General features: G+C 42.9%; 1 protein-coding gene across 2 annotated transcripts in view; it reads left to right on the forward strand.

Moving 5' to 3' along the window:
* The window catches only part of nlgn1 (neuroligin 1), a 280,440-nt gene that overhangs the window by 250,752 nt on the left and 12,225 nt on the right, over positions 1–17,463 (forward strand). For both annotated transcript variants that reach the window (XM_021604119.3, XM_021604121.3), the window contains 2 exons: positions 6,663–6,875; positions 11,063–11,852. In XM_021604119.3, coding sequence (XP_021459794.3) covers positions 6,663–6,875; positions 11,063–11,852 — 1,003 coding nt within the window. The remainder of the gene's footprint in view (positions 1–6,662; positions 6,876–11,062; positions 11,853–17,463) is intronic.

Consider the following 17,463-nt stretch of genomic DNA (forward strand, 5'->3'; position numbering starts at 1 on the left):
GAATATACTGTATGAAATACCTACCCATTGATTCTGTTTGTTGTGAAAAACTAGACTGATAGAGTGAAATATTGATCCATTGTTGCATTAGTCCATTAGTCCCTCAGTTGATCCTTGTCTAAGGCAGAAGAGCACATTGATTCTGTACAACTAAAGTCTATGCAGGATTACCCAAGCGCCTCTGTTTTCTGTTTTCCGTTCCGGTGGATCCTGTGTATCCATTAAACAAAGTTAGCCAAGTGGAATAAGCGCAGTGCAAGTGTTTACATTAGCTTTCATTAGTCTCCCCTCTCCCCTGTGTACCTCAACTGGGACTGAATATAATTAGAGTATTGCTGATCCACCCAAACCCAAACTCCACCAACCGCAACCTTACACACATATACTGAATATGAATGCATGTATACCTCGCTGAGAGAATAGAACTCGGATACTACGTGGAATACATTTTCTTCAAACATCTGAACCTGTCTAGCTGTTTATTTCCAGATACTGTACATTTATTGAAATATGAAGCTTTTGGAGCGATATACAGCAAAGCCTCAGCATGGAGTTCTGTGGTGTGTTCATTCACATTAGCAAACCGTAGGTTTCGCCCAAGTTAATTTCACGCACAATGTCTACTGAAATGGGATATGACAGGGATGTTAGTATGATAAAAATCTGACATGGCTAATGTATGCAGAATAATGCAGCATCTTGACTGTACAGTAGGTGCTATGTTATCGTCCCCATTATTGAAATGTACATTTAACTTTCATTGCTCTCATTTACCCTAGAAAGGTAACTCTACTGTTGCCTGTGTTTGGACTGCATTTGGAATGGCTTTTTTTCATATGCTAATATACTATATCCACGGACTGAATCCATTATGCCTGTGAAAATCAAACCCTTTATGTTATTTTTAAAAAATCCATTGAGTTAAACACTAGCCCCACTATCTTCCCAACGAGCATTCAGCGAGAAAAAAAAGGAAAAATAAGAAGATAAAACAATTGTGTGAAAGTATTTTGAGGGAAATTGCAGTGTTGGAATTCTGTTGTTGTTTTCTCTCTTTTTAATGCGCATTGAGGAGATTGGAATTATGGTGTCTGTGTATTTCGCCTGGGGCAGCAGTTTTGGTCTTACATTCATTCATTTCAAGGAATCTAAGTCATAAATAGGACTGTCAAGTCACATCTCAGCAAGATAATGAGAATGCTTGCTGTTGTTAACCTCTGTGTAATAGCCAGCAGTCACACTGGCCAGGTACCTGGGGAGCTGGAAAGGGCTGAGGGAGAGAAGGGGGTACAGAGGAGGGGGTACCTATCCTTTGTATAGATACTGGGGATATTGCAGCGTAGTTCAACCACATGAGGCACTATAATCTCATCTGTCTTCAAAAGTAGAGAATCTCCTTCAAGATTAGGGAAGTGAATAGATAACTGGTAATGAAAAACCATCATAATGGAAAAGGAAATAATTTGGTGAAGAATTCCACCACCTACTGAATTCCAATTAACCCCTGTGTTCAGCTTTAAAGTAAAGAATGCATTGTGTTTTATCAGTGTGCTCCTTCTTTGCCTCCATGCCAGTACTAGCGTATGGAGAGTGCAGATATGAATGTGTTGCTGCTCTAGCACTGTAAATATTCTGTGGCAAATGTTTCCGAGGGGATGATTTTTTTCCAGGCATTGTGTGAAAAAGAGGTTGAATGAGAAAATACAGCACCAACACATTTGGGCAATGTTTCTTTTTGTAATGCCAAGAGTGCCAAACATCAGAATATATCATTCCAAGCACATGCGAAGATTTGTTGCCACACTCTGTCTCCTCACCTTGAAAGGACTGGGAAATAATGTCTCAAACAGGGATCCTATTTTGATATTTTTCTCTCGCCCTCATCTATGCCTTTTCTTTCCCTGAGACTATCCATCTGAAATGTAGATCAATTCAACATCTTTGCTTTTTTGCAATGATTAAAGTATACGCCTTTCTGCCAATCTTTTATTGAGGTGTGCAATGTGTCCTTAGATGGGTAGAGGTCTCTTTCCTCAATCAGAATGTTTGTTTGGCCTGACATGGCTTTGTCATAATCCTGTAGGTTCCATAATAAAAGCCTCTAGTATTTTACACAAACTCTAGGTATGGCAATTAGAGGGAAGGCAAACACTCCTTACCAAGAAATGGACCCGTGAACTGTTATTTTCTTTTCACATTACTTTGCTTCTGGTTATGGCTCTTTCCCAGTAGTTTTTGGTACTCTCTGCCATTGGTTGTGAATGTAATACATGTTAAGTGGTCTTTTGTGTGACACCAATGGAATTATTTATTTTCTCTTATTTGGCATTCATAAAACAGGGGAGAGGATTAGAAGCTATAGAGCATAACTGTGAAAAATGTATCTGTGCAGAAAGCGGCATTTCAAGTAAACCATTTTTCCATCTGCCTTTTCTCTTGGTTGGGTTGTGATAATAAGACTTAAGCTGGCCCCAGACACATTGTGACACATCCCATCTAGTAAAGTAAAATACACCATATAGCGAACAAAGAGGGATGGCATGGCACTGAATCCTATACTCCCATGTTTGTAAAAATATTTTGTACTTTAAATGACAAACACCATTCAACATTACGCAAATTGTAGAGCAATTTCCTCCCCAGAGTTACAAACATGGAGCATTGCATTGAGACTCCCTCTCTCTGATCTGCTTACCTTAGCTTATTCATTCACAAAGCACAATTCCCAAAGTCCGCTTTAGGTCTTCCAGCCAATGTTAGACCAAAGAGCAACATAGACACAAATCCATCTGTATCACTCCTCAAGCCTTCACTGTACCATTGCTTCAAGATTACTTGTGTTCACCTCACCTTGCAAAATGTTCCATGGCACGTACTTCTTTGTGATTTCACCAAGGAGAAGATATGATATTGCTGCTTTAGTCCACTATCTTATTTAAGCAGTGATCTGCTTTAGCTGTGCTGTCGCTGTATGTTTCTACCCCAGTAAGTATCTCTAGACACAGCTTGCTCCTTGATCTTAGACTATGTACACCATATGCCTGGAGTGAGCTGGTGTCAGTCAGCTTCATTCACAACTCTGTACTGTTCACTTAAATGGGGGCCTTGCTCTTTTTCATTGAGTGTGTTATGTTCCCTGTTGACACTGAGCATGTAGGTGTATGTAGACACAGATCTGTTTAGTCTGATTCACCGGTAGGCCCCAGCAGTGGTCAGACCCACCGTTTGATTGCTATTCATTTTCAAGCCAAGCCTTTTTGATTCACCCCCCATCCCAGCCCAGCTAAATTGAATAAATGAAACATGCTCTTGTAGATTGTTGTTGCTTCCAGGAGATTAGGCTTTGAAAGGATTGAAAAAAGTTAATTAAGAAGTCTGCCTGACTGCAGGTCTCAATGCTTCAGATGTGCATTTTGCAGGAGCGAAAGGTTCTGAGCCAGAGATCGCATTTTGATACTTTGTGTGTCTGTTGAATTGGTCTATTTGGTAATTTTCTCATAACAACCTATATCGACTCTGCATAGCTCTATAGGCGATGGTAAGCAAGATAAACCTCGATGAGAAAGTTGTGAATTGAAAATGAGCCATAAAAGGAAATATGTCTCAGGGTTAGAGGGGAAAGCACTCCCAGGGTGATTTCCCAGGTAATGGACCTTTTAGCATGGAAAACAGAGAGCAAGGGAATAGGGACTGCCATTAAATGGCTTCACTGTTGCTCTTTTGGGATGCATGGACTTAATCAGATATATTTCACAGATGTCATCTTTTATATATGGGTACACATTGATCTTCAGTGTTACAACTCCCTAATTGGACAGAACCATGTGGGATAGGCCCAGAATGAGAAGCAGATAAAATATGATTCTCCCTATAATTGATCCGGGCCTTGCTGCCATCACAACACTCAGAGGACTTGTTGAAGCCATACACCATACGTATCTCGAAGTTACTAACTGGCATTGGCTTCTGTGTTTCTTTTGATACTAATCTTGGCACCCAGAACCAAATCTTGCATTCATATAGCATACATAACGTCTTTACTATAACAGTGTCGGGAAAATAGTGTGGGATCTTGATGTGACAGCAAGTCATTCTCTGAATTCTTTAGTAAGCTAGAGCATCATATATGATACATTAAGTAACTAATTAGCGATGTCTTCAGAAATATAAATCGCAATATTTTTAGAATGCTTTGATGATTTTCTACAACTTCAATGTGTTTCTATGGTAACATACGTTGATACTTAATGCTCTAGGCCTATATGACATGGTAAGACTCCCAATTACATCCTTAAAGATTTTCAGTTTGCAGCCCTGCAGCTGAGACTACATTGAATTATTTTATCCATTGTGTATTTTTCATGTGGTACGGATTAGAGGTCGACCGAATAATCGGAATGGCCGATTAATTAGGGCCGATTTCAAGTTTTCATAACCATCGGTAATCTGCATTTTTGAACACTGATTATGGCCAATTATATGGCAGGCTGACCACCTGTTACGTGAGTGCAGGCAGCAAGGAGCCATGGAAAGTTGCTAGCTAGCATTAAACTTATCTTATAAAAAACAATAAATCTTAACATAATCACTAGTTAACTACACATGGTTGATGATATTACTAGTTTAACTAGCATGTCCTGCGTTGCATATAATCAATGCAGTGCCTGAAACTGTCACTTCTCTTGCTTTCAGTGTAAGCAGAGTCAGGGTATATGCAGCAGTTTGGATAGCCTGGCTCGTTGCGAACTGTGTGAAGACCATTTCTTCCTAACAAAGACCAAATTTATTTGCCAGAATTATACATAATTATGACATAACATTGAAGGTTGTGCAATGTAAGAGCAATATTTAGACTTAGGGTTGCCACCCGTTCCATAAAATACAGAACGGTTCCGTATTTCCCTGAAAGAATAAACATTTTGTTTTCGAAATGATAGTTTCCGGATTTCACCAAATGAATGACCCAAGGCTCGTAGTTCTGTGTGTTTGTTATATTATAATTAAGTCTATGATTTGATATTTGATAGAGCAGTCTGACTGAGCGGTGGTGGCAGCAGCAGGCTCGTAAGAATTCATTCAAACAGCACTTTCCAGCAGCTCTTCGCAATGCTTGAAGCACAGCGCTGTTTATGACTTCAAGCCTATCAACTCCCGAGATTAGGATGGCAATACTATAGTGCCTATAAGAACATCCAATAGTCAAAGGTCTATGAAATACACATGGTATAGAGAGAAATAGTCCTACAATAACTACAACCTAAAACTTCTTAAGTGGGAATATTGAAGACTCATGTTAAAAGGAACCACCAGCTTTCATATGTTGTCATGTTCTGAGCAAGGAACTTAAACGTTAGCTTTTTTTACATGGCACATATTGCACTTTTACTTTCTTCTCCAACACTGTGTTTTTGCATTATTTAAACCAAATTGAACATGTTTTATTATTTATTTATGTATATATATTAAGTTAAAATCAAAGTGTTCATTGTTCACTCAGTATTGTTGTAATTGTCATTATTACAAATATATATATATATAAAAATCGGCCGATTAATTGGTATCAGATTTTTTTGGTCCTCCAATAATCGGTATTGGTGTGGGAAAATCATAATCAGTCGACCTCTAGTATGGATTAAATCTGTCTACCTCAAAATTGGATTTCCAAAATTATACTTAGTGAAGCGTCCACTAAGTCAACTCTTTGGAGTAATAACTCCTGTTTTATTGCCAAAAGTATTAAATTCACAAGCTTGTTGGTTTTACATGTAAAACTGTGCTGTGCGTAATGAGTGTTGTGAATCATTTCCAGGTAGACTCAATAAGATGTTCAATCTTCAAACACTATGAAATACCTTAAAAATACATATACAATTTAGTTCTCTCTCTCATTAACTTTAAATTGAGTTTCATCCTAAGTTTTGACTACATTATAAACTTATGTAAAATATGCAAAGATATAATCAGTGTTTGCATAGGAATGAACCATAGCACAACAGATAGAACAATGATACACCGGATGTGTAAATGTAAAGCATCCGGTTGGTGTTTCCACTCACCAAATATGTGTGACCCACCACCTGAATTAGCTAAAAATAGAATGTCTCTCTTGTGAAGTAGTGATGTGCGACATATGCCTAGATTCCTGAAACGGGTCACATATGGTGGTGAGAGGAAGCCCAGTGGCCGGCAGTGGGAGAAGATGGAGCGAGATGGATTTGGCAAATATTCTGAAAATTTTCTCATCGATTAAACATTTGATCTCAATACAGTTTTCTGTTTCCAAAACTAGAATCTGTTATGAATAGAGTGGGCAAAGTTTTGTAGACTTTCCTATTTGCCAAAGTAAAAAAAAACTGCATTGTTTAGAAGGAGTGCAAGGGAAAATGTAGTTATTGCAAACACACACTTCACAGAGTAGGCGTTCCCTAATAGAAATATGCAAATAAATGGTAATGCACCCCAATAGGCTCTCGCTAGCTCATACTTTGCTCTGCCCACCTCCTTGCTTGTTCTACCCACTATGATTAATTTGCTCCCATTGGAAATGACAGGCTGTGGTCTATCTTGTTTAGTTGTAAAAATATTTGGTAGCTCTGTGTTCATACCTCCAAGACAGCCCAGTTTGTTGATCTGTTCTCTGTTTTGTTCTCTCTGTCTTCCAGGTTTCTTAAGCACTGGGGACCAAGCTTCCAAGGGAAACTACGGACTCCTTGATCTGATCCAAGCTCTGCGCTGGACTAGCGAGAATATTGCTTTCTTTGGTGGTGACCCTTTACGAATAACTGTTTTTGGATCAGGGGCTGGCGCCTCCTGTGTTAACCTCCTGACCCTGTCCCATTATTCTGAAGGTAACCGTTGGAGCAATTCAACCAAAGGTATAATGCAGAGGTTGCAACTTTTGAACATTTTTGGTGTCGCATGCCACCTTCATTACTGTGTCATTTGAGTTGATGTGGGTATTTTGTTCTGGAATGGCTGTATAAGGGTGCTGTTGATTATGTGATTTGACCAGCCACTGGACCTTTTATTGTGTAAAACTCTTGAATGTTTACTAACCCAGGGAGAAGGTTAAAGTTGACTAAAGCAGTGACCATGTATACTGTAGAATCTGATGGTATTCCATACCAGAATACCAGACACAGCCCCATTTTATTTTGATTGTATCACTCTCTCATCTCCTAATCCACCTTCCCAAGCGAGCCCCAGTAAATGTTACCATGTCAGTGCATTGCTTCCTCTACTCTTATTGTCTTCAGAGATTAATTCCACAAAGTATTAATATTCATACCACAGTATGAAACACCATTCAGACGCAGTACGACAAATCCTAGTCACTGCTGCCAATGCAGGTGAATGACAACACTTTTACATCGAACAAGATTTGACAGCACAGTGATATATAATCCTTTCCTATGTATTCCTCTGAGCCATCACCACAGGGTCTCTGAGGGCTCTGCTCCTACAAATTTGTAACAATTGCCAAAGTGTATATTGAGATACACATAATAATAATTATTATAAGAATTTATAGAGCTATTCATTACATAAATGATCTCAAAGTGCTTTAAAGCAACACAAAAAAATACAAGCAATTTAGAAAACCACAACCACAACAAAATTGATGGAAGGTCATGAGAGGTTAGGAAAGTTCATGGCTTGAGTGGTCATCGGAGGGAGGTGGTCAAAGGGGGAGAGCAAGCAAAGATGATCTCTGCAGCAAGTTCGGGGGCAGGCAGCACGGTGTCATCAAGGTGTATCGCCGTCCTTGCTGTCAGTGTGGCTTCTCCAGTTCATGGACTCTGTAGCAGGTGTAGCTAGGCTTCACTACTACCAAAATGAAGCACCCACTTGGGTGAAGCTAAGTCACGTGGTGCCAGAAAGCACACCACATTTCAATGATAATTAAAGAGTAGCCTTGTAACTTAGTACTCCTTAGGATCCTCATCACTGCATACCTCTGCCGTCTTGCTTTCGGGCTTCTCTTCATCCTCAACCTCCTGACAGACATTTTACATTTACATTTGAGTTATTTAGCAGACACTCTTATCCAGAGCAACTTACAGTTAGTGCACTCATCTTAAGATAGCTAGGTGGGACAACCACATATCACAGTCATAGTAAGTACATTTTTTCCTCAATAAGGTCGCTATAATCAAAGTCAGCTAGTAAGAGGGGGATGTCAAGTGGCGGGGAGAGTCAAGTGTGGGGTTTGTTGGGTTGTGGGATTAAGATACTCTTTGAAGAGGTAGTGTTTCAGATGTTTTAGGAAGATGGGCAGGGACTCTGCTGCCCTAGCTTCAGGGAGACGCTGGTTCCACCATTTGGGTGCCAGGACAGAGGACAGCTTGGACTGGGCTGAGTGGGAGCTGCCCTCTCGTAGGGGTGGAACGGCCAAGAGACCAGAGGTGGCAGAATGTAGAACTCGGGTTGGGGTGTAGGGTTTGAGCAAAGCCTGAAGGTAGGGAGGTGCACCTGCTCCATATGCAAGTACCATGGTCTTGTAGTGGATAAGAGCTTCAACTGTAAGCTAGTGGAGTGTGCGGAGGAGCATGGTGACATGGGAGAACTTGGGAAGGTTGAACACCAGGCTGCATCGTTCTGGATAAGTTGCAGGGGTTTGATGACACAAGCGGGGAGCCCAGCCAACAGTGAGTTGCAGTAGTCCAGATGGGAGATGACAAGTGTCTGGATTAGGACCTGCGCCTCTATTGATGTTGTAGAGCTTGAACCTGCAGGAGCGAGTCACTGCTTTGATGTTTGCAGAGAACGACAGGGTGTTAACAGTCCAGGGTCACGCCAAGGTTATTTGCACTCTGGGAGGGGGAGACCGTGGAGTTGTCAACTGTAATGGAGAGGTCTTGGAGCGGGCAGGCCTTCCCCAGAAGGAAGAGTCTTGTTGAACTTGAGGTGGTGGGCCGACATCCAAGCTGAGATATCTGCCAGGTATACGTGTCACCACCTGGGTGTCAGAAGGGGAGAAGGAGAAAAGTAGTTGTGTCATCCTCACAGCAATGATAGGAGAGACCATGAGAGGATTTATATGATGGAGCCGAGTGTGCCTAGAAACGAGCTCTGGGAGACACCAATAGCGAGAGTATGTGGTGCAGACACAGATCCTCTCCATGTCACCTGGTAGAGCCTGAGATGCCCAGCCTTGAGAGGATGGAGAGGAGGATCTGATGGTTCACAGTGTCAAAGGCAGCATATAGATCTAGGAGGATGAGAACAGAGGAGAGAGAGTCCGTTTTGGCAGTGCAGAGAGCCTCCGTGACACAGAGAAGAACAGTCTCGGTTGAGTGACCCATCTTGAAGGTGGTTAGGGTCAAGAAGATAGTTCTGAGAGAGATAGCAAGAGAGTTGGTCAGAGACAGCACCCTCAAGTGTTTTGGAAAGAAAAGAAAGAAGGTATACTGGTATATAGTTTTTGACGTGTCAATAGTTGGTTTCTTGAGGAGGGGAGCGACTCAGGCTATTTTGAAGTCAGAGGGGACGCAGCAAGTGGTCAGGGATGAGTTGATAAGGGAAGTGAGGAATGGGAGAAGGTCTGGAGAAGGAGATGGGGGTTGAGTGGGCAGATTGTCTGGCGGCCGGACCTCACTAGTCGCATGATTTCATCTGGAGAAGAGGTCAAGGCATAGGGTTGTTCTGTGTGAGTGGGACAAGTGTACTCAATAGGCTGAGTGAATGAGGAGCGGATGTCATCAACCTTCTTTTCAAAGTGTTTGATGGCTGGCATTCGAATCAAAACAAATGCCAGCTAGCCAGATTATATTAGCTAGCTAGCCAAACAAAGAAATTACATGCCAGCTTCAGTTGAGAAACTCGGTGGTCGATTCTGATGATATTATTTAGCTATATTAATTGTTCATCAATTTTAAAAAAAGTTTGCAGGGAAAAATGCCACAAATGTATTAATTATACAAATATTTACAAAATGTACAGGAGCTTTCTGCCTAGGCGACCTTAAGGTGCCATGGCAACCACGGAATCCACATACACTGTAGCTGATGGGAGCTACAGTGTTACAAGCTCATCACCTTAAGGAATCACATTGCATCTTAATTTCTGTCTTCTTCTGAATGTACATTTGTGGCTTAGATCGAAAGATTTCATATCAACATGTTTGAAAAAGTGATGGTTAAACCAAGTTTTCGTTAACTTATTAGATTGATAAAAATACATGTTTACATGAAAATACATGTGATTTCTTGTTTATAAAAAACTTAGCAAATCATCAACATTTATAAAAAGCATGAAGTCAAAACTGAGCCCATGGGCTGTCATGGTAACACAGACTAGTTACCTCTTTTTACCTCGCTCTTTCTCCATCTCATTCCTTATCATCCCACTCTACATGGTGTCTTCCTACAGTACCTGGCTTGTGTGGTGTGTGTCACGTGTGTTTGATCACATCATATATTATGACAGAAAGTTTTAATGAGCACTGTGCACCCTGTGTGAGAAAAGGATACAGAAAATGTTTTATGATAAGGTACATGGATAGTTCATTATAAAAGCACTAGTATACAGTATAGTATGAGAATGTAATATCCTGATAATTCCTGTGTAAAATGGCGTAACATGTTTGTCTTCAAACCTTGGCAAACAAACTCTGAAATAGCAAGTCTGTCTGTTTGTAAAGCCCTAATCACTGCTAACGATGAAGATGTCTGTCAAGGCAATGGATAAATGTTTCCCTCTGCTCTCCCAGGAATGGCACAATAAACTAATCCAGACAAATTGACTTTTACATGTTTAAGGTTTTGAGGAGAGTTCTCTATTGCCAGCAAATGTAATAGCTGCATTAATTTCATCAAAGTAATCAATATAAAAAGGTATTCAATTGTTATAGTAAAATTAGGCTGTTTATCAGTGAAATTATGAAAATTATATACTGTTCAAGGGCACATTTTGATGTAAGTGTGAATACACATCACACTACGTTTAGATGTGTTAAGTCATGACATAGTTTCAGTGGTAGATGCATGTCATGTGTGTAATGCATTGTGATTCTATGAGGCGTTTTCTCACTCTGGTGGGCTTCCATCTTGTCTCTCTACAGGACTTTTTCAGAGAGCTATAGCACAGAGTGGAACTGCGTTGTCCAGCTGGGCCGTCAGCTTCCAGCCTGCTAAGTATGCTCGCATGTTGGCCAAGAAAGTGGGCTGCAACCTGAAAGACACGGTGGACCTGGTGGAGTGTCTACAAAAGAAGCACTACAAGGAGCTGGTGGATCAGGATATCCAGCCTGCACGGTACCACATCGCCTTCGGGCCTGTTATTGACGGTGACGTCATCCCAGACGACCCTCAGATCCTCATGGAGCAGGGCGAGTTCCTCAACTATGACATCATGCTGGGGGTCAACCAGGGCGAGGGCCTGAAGTTTGTGGAGCTTATCGTAGACAACGAGAACGGCGTCCAGGCCAATGATTTTGACTACGCCGTGTCCAGCTTCGTGGACGACCTGTACGGTTACCCGGAGGGAAAGGACATTCTGCGGGAGACCATAAAATTCATGTACACGGACTGGGCTGATAGACATAACCCAGAGACCAGAAGGAAGACCCTACTAGCCCTGTTCACGGATCACCAATGGGTGGCTCCGGCTGTGGCCACAGCAGACCTCCACTCCAGCTTTGGGTCGCCAACGTACTTCTATGCCTTCTACCACCACTGCCAAACAGACCAGGTGCCCCCCTGGGCAGACGCTTCCCACGGCGACGAGATCCCCTATGTGTTTGGCCTGCCCATGATTGGCCCCACAGAGCTGTTCCCCTGTAACTTCTCAAAGAACGACATCATGCTCAGTGCTGTGGTGATGACCTACTGGACTAATTTTGCCAAAACTGGGTACGTGCGATAGTGAGATCTATTTTAAAATGTTGTGTATGTGTGTGCATGCGTGTCATACTTACACATTTCTATAGTTCATGAATTTAGTACCATTTTGGTTGTGTTCTTTTTTATGTTTTTAAAGCTTGGACAGGATATCAATGTCATTGTCTCATCCAATATTCTTTAACATGCTGTTAATTAATGACAATGACAGTTTCCATGAGAGTGCAATTCTCGAAAGGAAAACATTTGAATCCTATTTTGCATTTTCTTTAAGTATGTACTGTAGTCATGGAAATAATTGTTTTTTGGAACATAATGGGGGACAATGGCTTTTTCCCTCTGCAGTCAAAGAGCCCAAAGGGGCCATCGGGATAGTATTGATCTATAGTGCCTTGCGAAAGTATTCGGCCCCCTTGAACTTTGCGACCTTTTGCCACATTTCAGGCTTCAAACAAAGATATAAAACTGTATTTTTTTTGTGAAGAATAAACAACAAGTGGGACACAATCATGAAGTGGAACGAACTTTTTTAACAAATCAAAAACTGAAAAATTGGGCGTGCAAAATTATTCAGCCCCTTTACTTTCAGTGCAGCAAACTCTCTCCAGAAGTTCAGTGAGGATCTCTGAATGATCCAATGTTGACCTAAATGACTAATGATGATAAATACAATCCACCTGTGTGTAATCAAGTCTCCGTATAAATGCACCTGCACTGTCATAGTCTCAGAGGTCCGTTAAAAGCGCAGAGAGCATCATGAAGAACAAGGAACACACCAGGCAGGTCCGAGATACTGTTGTGAAGAAGTTTAAAGCCGGATTTGGATACAAAAAGATTTCCCAAGCTTTAAACATCCCAAGGAGCACTGTGCAAGCGATAATATTGAAATGGAAGGAGTATCAGACCACTGCAAATCTACCAAGACCTGGCCGTCCCTCTAAACTTTCAGCTCATACAAGGAGAAGACTGATCAGAGATGCAGCCAAGAGGCCCATGATCACTCTGGATGAACTGCAGAGATCTACAGCTGAGGTGGGAGACTCTGTCCATAGGACAACAATCAGTCGTATATTGCACAAATCTGGCCTTTATGGAAGAGTGGCAAGAAGAAAGCCATTTCTTAAAGATATCCATAAAAAGTGTTGTTTAAAGTTTGCCACAAGCCACCTGGGAGACACACCAAACATGTGGAAGAAGGTGCTCTGGTCAGATGAAACCAAAATTGAACTTTTTGGCAACAATGCAAAACGTTATGTTTGGCGTAAAAGCAACACAGCTGAACACACCATCCCCACTGTCAAACATGGTGGTGGCAGCATCATGGTTTGGGCCTGCTTTTCTTCAGCAGGGACAGGGAAGATGGTTAACATTGATGGGAAGATGGATGGAGCCAAATACAGGACCATTCTGGAAGAAAACCTGATGGAGTCTGCAAAAGACCTGAGACTGGGACGGAGATTTGTCTTCCAACAAGACAATGATCCAAAACATAAAGCAAAATCTACAATGGAATGGTTCAATAATAAACATATCCAGGTGTTAGAATGACCAAGTCAAAGTCCAGACTTGAATCCAATCGAGAATCTGTGGAAAGAACTGAAAACTGCTGTTCACAAATGCTCTCCATCCAACCTCACTGAGCTCGAGCTGTTTTGCAAGGAGGAATGGGAAAACATGTCAGTCTCTCGATGTGCAAAACTGATAGAGACATACCCCAAGCGACTTGCAGCTGTAATCACAGAAAAAGGTGGCGCTACAAAGTATTAACTTAAGGGGGCTGAATAATTTTGCACGCCCAATTTTTCTGTTTTTGATTTGTTAAAAAAGTTTGAAATATCCAATAAATGTCGTTCCACTTCATGATTGTGTCCCACTTGTTGTTGATTCTTCACAAAAAAATACATTTTTATATCTTTATGTTTGAAGCCTGAAATGTGGCAAAAGGTCGCAAAGTTCAAGGGGGCCGAATACTTTCGCAAGGCACTGTACATACAGTACCAGTCAAAAGTTTGGACACACCTACTCATTCAAGGGTTTTTATTTATTTTTACTCTTTTCTACATTGTAGAGTAATAGTGAAGACATCAAGACTATGAAATAACACATATGGAATCATGTAGCAACCAAAAACGTGTTAAACAAATCTAAACATATTTTATATTTGAGATTCTCAAAGTAGCCACCCTTTGACTTGATGACAACTTTGCACACTCTTGGCATTCTCTCAACCAGCTTCATGAGGTAGTCACCTGGAATGCATTTCAATTAGCATGTGTGCTTTGTTAAAAGTTAATTTTTAGAATTTCTTTCCTTCATGAATTTGAGTCAATCATGAAGGTAAGTCAATGCGAAACATTTCAAGAACTTTAAAAGTTTCTTCAAGTGCCATGAACCATGAAGCACTATGATGAAACTGGTTCTCATAAGAACCGCCACAGGAGAGGAAGACCCAGAGTTACCTCTGCTGCAGCAGATAAGTTCATTAGAGTTAACAGCCTCGGAAATTGCAGCCCAAATAAATGCTTCACAGAGTCCACGTAACAGACACATCTCAACATCAACTGTTCAGAGGAGACTGCGTGAATAGACCGGTGGAAATGTGTCCTTTGGTCTGATTTTGGTTCCAACCGCCGTGTCTTTGTGAGATGCAGAGTAGGTGAATGGATGATCTCCACGTGTGGTTCCCACTGTGAAGCATGGAGGAGGAGATCTGATGGTGTGGGGGTGTTTTGCTGGTGACACAATTTATTTACAATTCAATGCACACTTAATCAGCAATACTACCACAGCATTATGCAGCGATACGCTATCACATCTGGTTTGCTCTTAGTAGGACTATCATTTGTTTTTCAACAAAACAATGACCGAACACACCTCCAGGCTGTGTAATGGCTATTTGACCAAGAAGGAGAGTGATGGATTGCTGCATCAGGCGACCTGGCCTCCACAATCACCTGACCTCACCCCAATTGAGATGGTTTGGGATGAGTTGGACCACAGAGTGAAGGAAAGCAGCCAACAAGCGCTCTATAATGACACAGGGTGAGACCCAGATGCAGACACAGGAGGCAGATGGTTTGAGTCACTGATATTTATTGAAATACAAGGGGCAGGCATTGAGCAGATCGGGGACAGGCAGAAGTTCATAAACCAGGTCAGCGTCCGAAAAGTACAGTGGGGGCAGGCTCAATGGTCAGGAAAGTGGGTTCAGTGTCAGGGCAGGAAGCCCTAGATAAACAGAGACTAGGAAAACAGGAGCACGGATAAACACGCTGGTAAGCTTGACAAGACGAAGTGGCAACAGACATACAGAGAATACAGGTAAAAATACACTGGGGATAATGAGAAAGATGGGCAACACCTGGAGGGGGGTGGAGACAAGCTTAAAGACAGGTGAAACAGATCAGGGTGTGACAGTACCCCCCCCCCCCCCCCCCCTTGGGGGCTCCTACCTGGTTGACCGGAGTGCTGGCGGTGAAAGTTGGCATTGTCGGCCGGGATCAGGATGTCCTTAGCGGGGACCCAGCACCTCTCTTCTGGGCCATAACCCTCCCAGTCAACCAGGTACTGGGACCCCTTCCCCAAGGTCGAACCTTCAGGAGGCGTCTCACTGTGTATGCCGGAAGGCCCTCGATGAGACTGAGGAGGGGTGGGCCTGGAAACAGGAGACAAAGGACAGTGACACAAGGGCTTAATCCTCGACACGTGAAAAGTGGGATGTATACGGGGCAACAGAAGACTAACAGCAGTGGAACTAAGGAGATGGTTAAAGGACCAATAAAGCAAGGGGAAAGTTTACTGGACTCCACCCAGAGGGGCAGGTCCCACGTAGACAGCCATACCTTCTGCTCGAGACGATAGCGGAGAGCCAGAGTCTAGTGGCAGTCCGCTTGTCGACGATACCTGGAGGTGGCCTTGAGAAGAGCATACTGAGCTCTCATCCAGGTACGCCGACAGCGGCAGACGAACATTTGGGGTATGGGGTATGTTGACCTCTTCTTTTTGCTCTGGGAAGAGCGGAGACTGATATCCCATGGAGCATTCAAAGGTCGAAAACCCAGTGGCTGTGCAAGGAAGAGTGTTCCGGGCTTACTCCAGCCACACAAGTTGCTGACTCCAGGTGTTGGTTGAGATGAGGCACCTAAGCGCAGTCTCCAGGTCTTGAGCTTGCCGCAGAGCTTGCCGTTCTGAGCACATATCGTGCATGCGGCAACGAAGGCTGAGACGTCAGGAACAATAGTGGGCCATCAGAAGCGTTATCGGAGGAAGGCCAGGGTTCGACGGGAGCTGGGATGGCAGGTGAGCTTTGAGGAATAAGCCCATTCCAGAACATGAGCTCGGGCCGAATCAGGGACAAATATTCAGTTAGCCGGGCCCCTCCCAGGGGTGCCTTGCTACACAGGCTCTCGATTCCACAGACAACTGTAGCTGCCAGATATGAGGTAGGGAGGATGGTTTCAGAGTCAAGCGGTGTGGCAGCGGAGCGATACAGTTGAGAGAGAGCGTCCGGCTTCACATTCTTGGACCCTGGCCTTTAGGAAATGGTGAAGTTGAACCTGGTGAATAACATGGCCCAACAGACCTGCCTAGAATTAAGGCGCTTGGCGGTGCGGATATATTCTAGATTCTTATGATCGGTCCACACCAAAAATGGATGTTCCGCCCCTTCCAGCCATTGCCTCCACTCCTCCAAAGCCATCTTGACTGCCAGAAGTTCCCAATTTCCTACTTCATAGTTTCTCTCAGCAGGGTTGAGACGATGGGACAGGAAAGCACAGGGATGTAGCTTTTGGTCCTGGGCATAACGCTGGGACAGGACGGCCCCCACTCCAACGTCAGAAGCGTCGACCTCAACCACAAACTGACGGGATGGATCCGGATGGATGAATATGGGGGGCTGTAGTAAAATGAGGCTTGAGGTCCAAAAACGCCCTGTCAACAGCTGGAGACCATGTAAACGGCATCTTGGGTGAAGTGAGTGCAGAATGGGCTCCAACCCAGGATAGAACCAGTGGGCCAGTGGGCAGCATGAGTGAAGGATGCTTTGTTGCGAAATAGGAAGCCAATTCTAGATTTAACTTTGGATTGGAAATGTTTGATATGGGTCTGGAAGGAGAGTTTACAGTCTAACCAGACACCTAAGTATTTGTAGTTGTCCACGTATTCTAAGTCAGAGCCGTCCAGAGTAGTGATGTTGGACAGTCGGGCAGGTGCAGGAAGCGATCGGTTGAAGAGCATGCATTTAGTTTTACTTGTATTTAAGAGCAATTGGAGCCCACGGAAGGAGAGTTGTATGGCATTGAAGCTTGCCTGGAGGGTTGGTAACACAGTGACCAAAGAAGGGCCAGAAGTATACAGAATGGTGTCGTCTGCGTAGAGGTGGATCAGAGACTCACCAGCAGCAAGAGCGACCTCATTGATGTATACAGAGAAGAGAGTTGGTCCAAGAATTGAACCCTGTGGCACCCCCATAGAGACTGCCAGAGGTCCGGACAGCAGACCCTCCGATTTGACACACTGAACTCTATCAGAGAAGTAGTTGGTGAACCAGGCGAGGCAATCATTTGAGAAACCAAGGCTGTCGAGTCTGCCGATGAGGATGTGGTGATTGACAGAGTCGAAA

Source organism: Oncorhynchus mykiss, chromosome 5 (genome assembly GCF_057628025.1).
Source record: "Oncorhynchus mykiss isolate SJ-2025 chromosome 5, ASM5762802v1, whole genome shotgun sequence".
Lineage (NCBI taxonomy): Eukaryota > Metazoa > Chordata > Actinopteri > Salmoniformes > Salmonidae > Oncorhynchus > Oncorhynchus mykiss.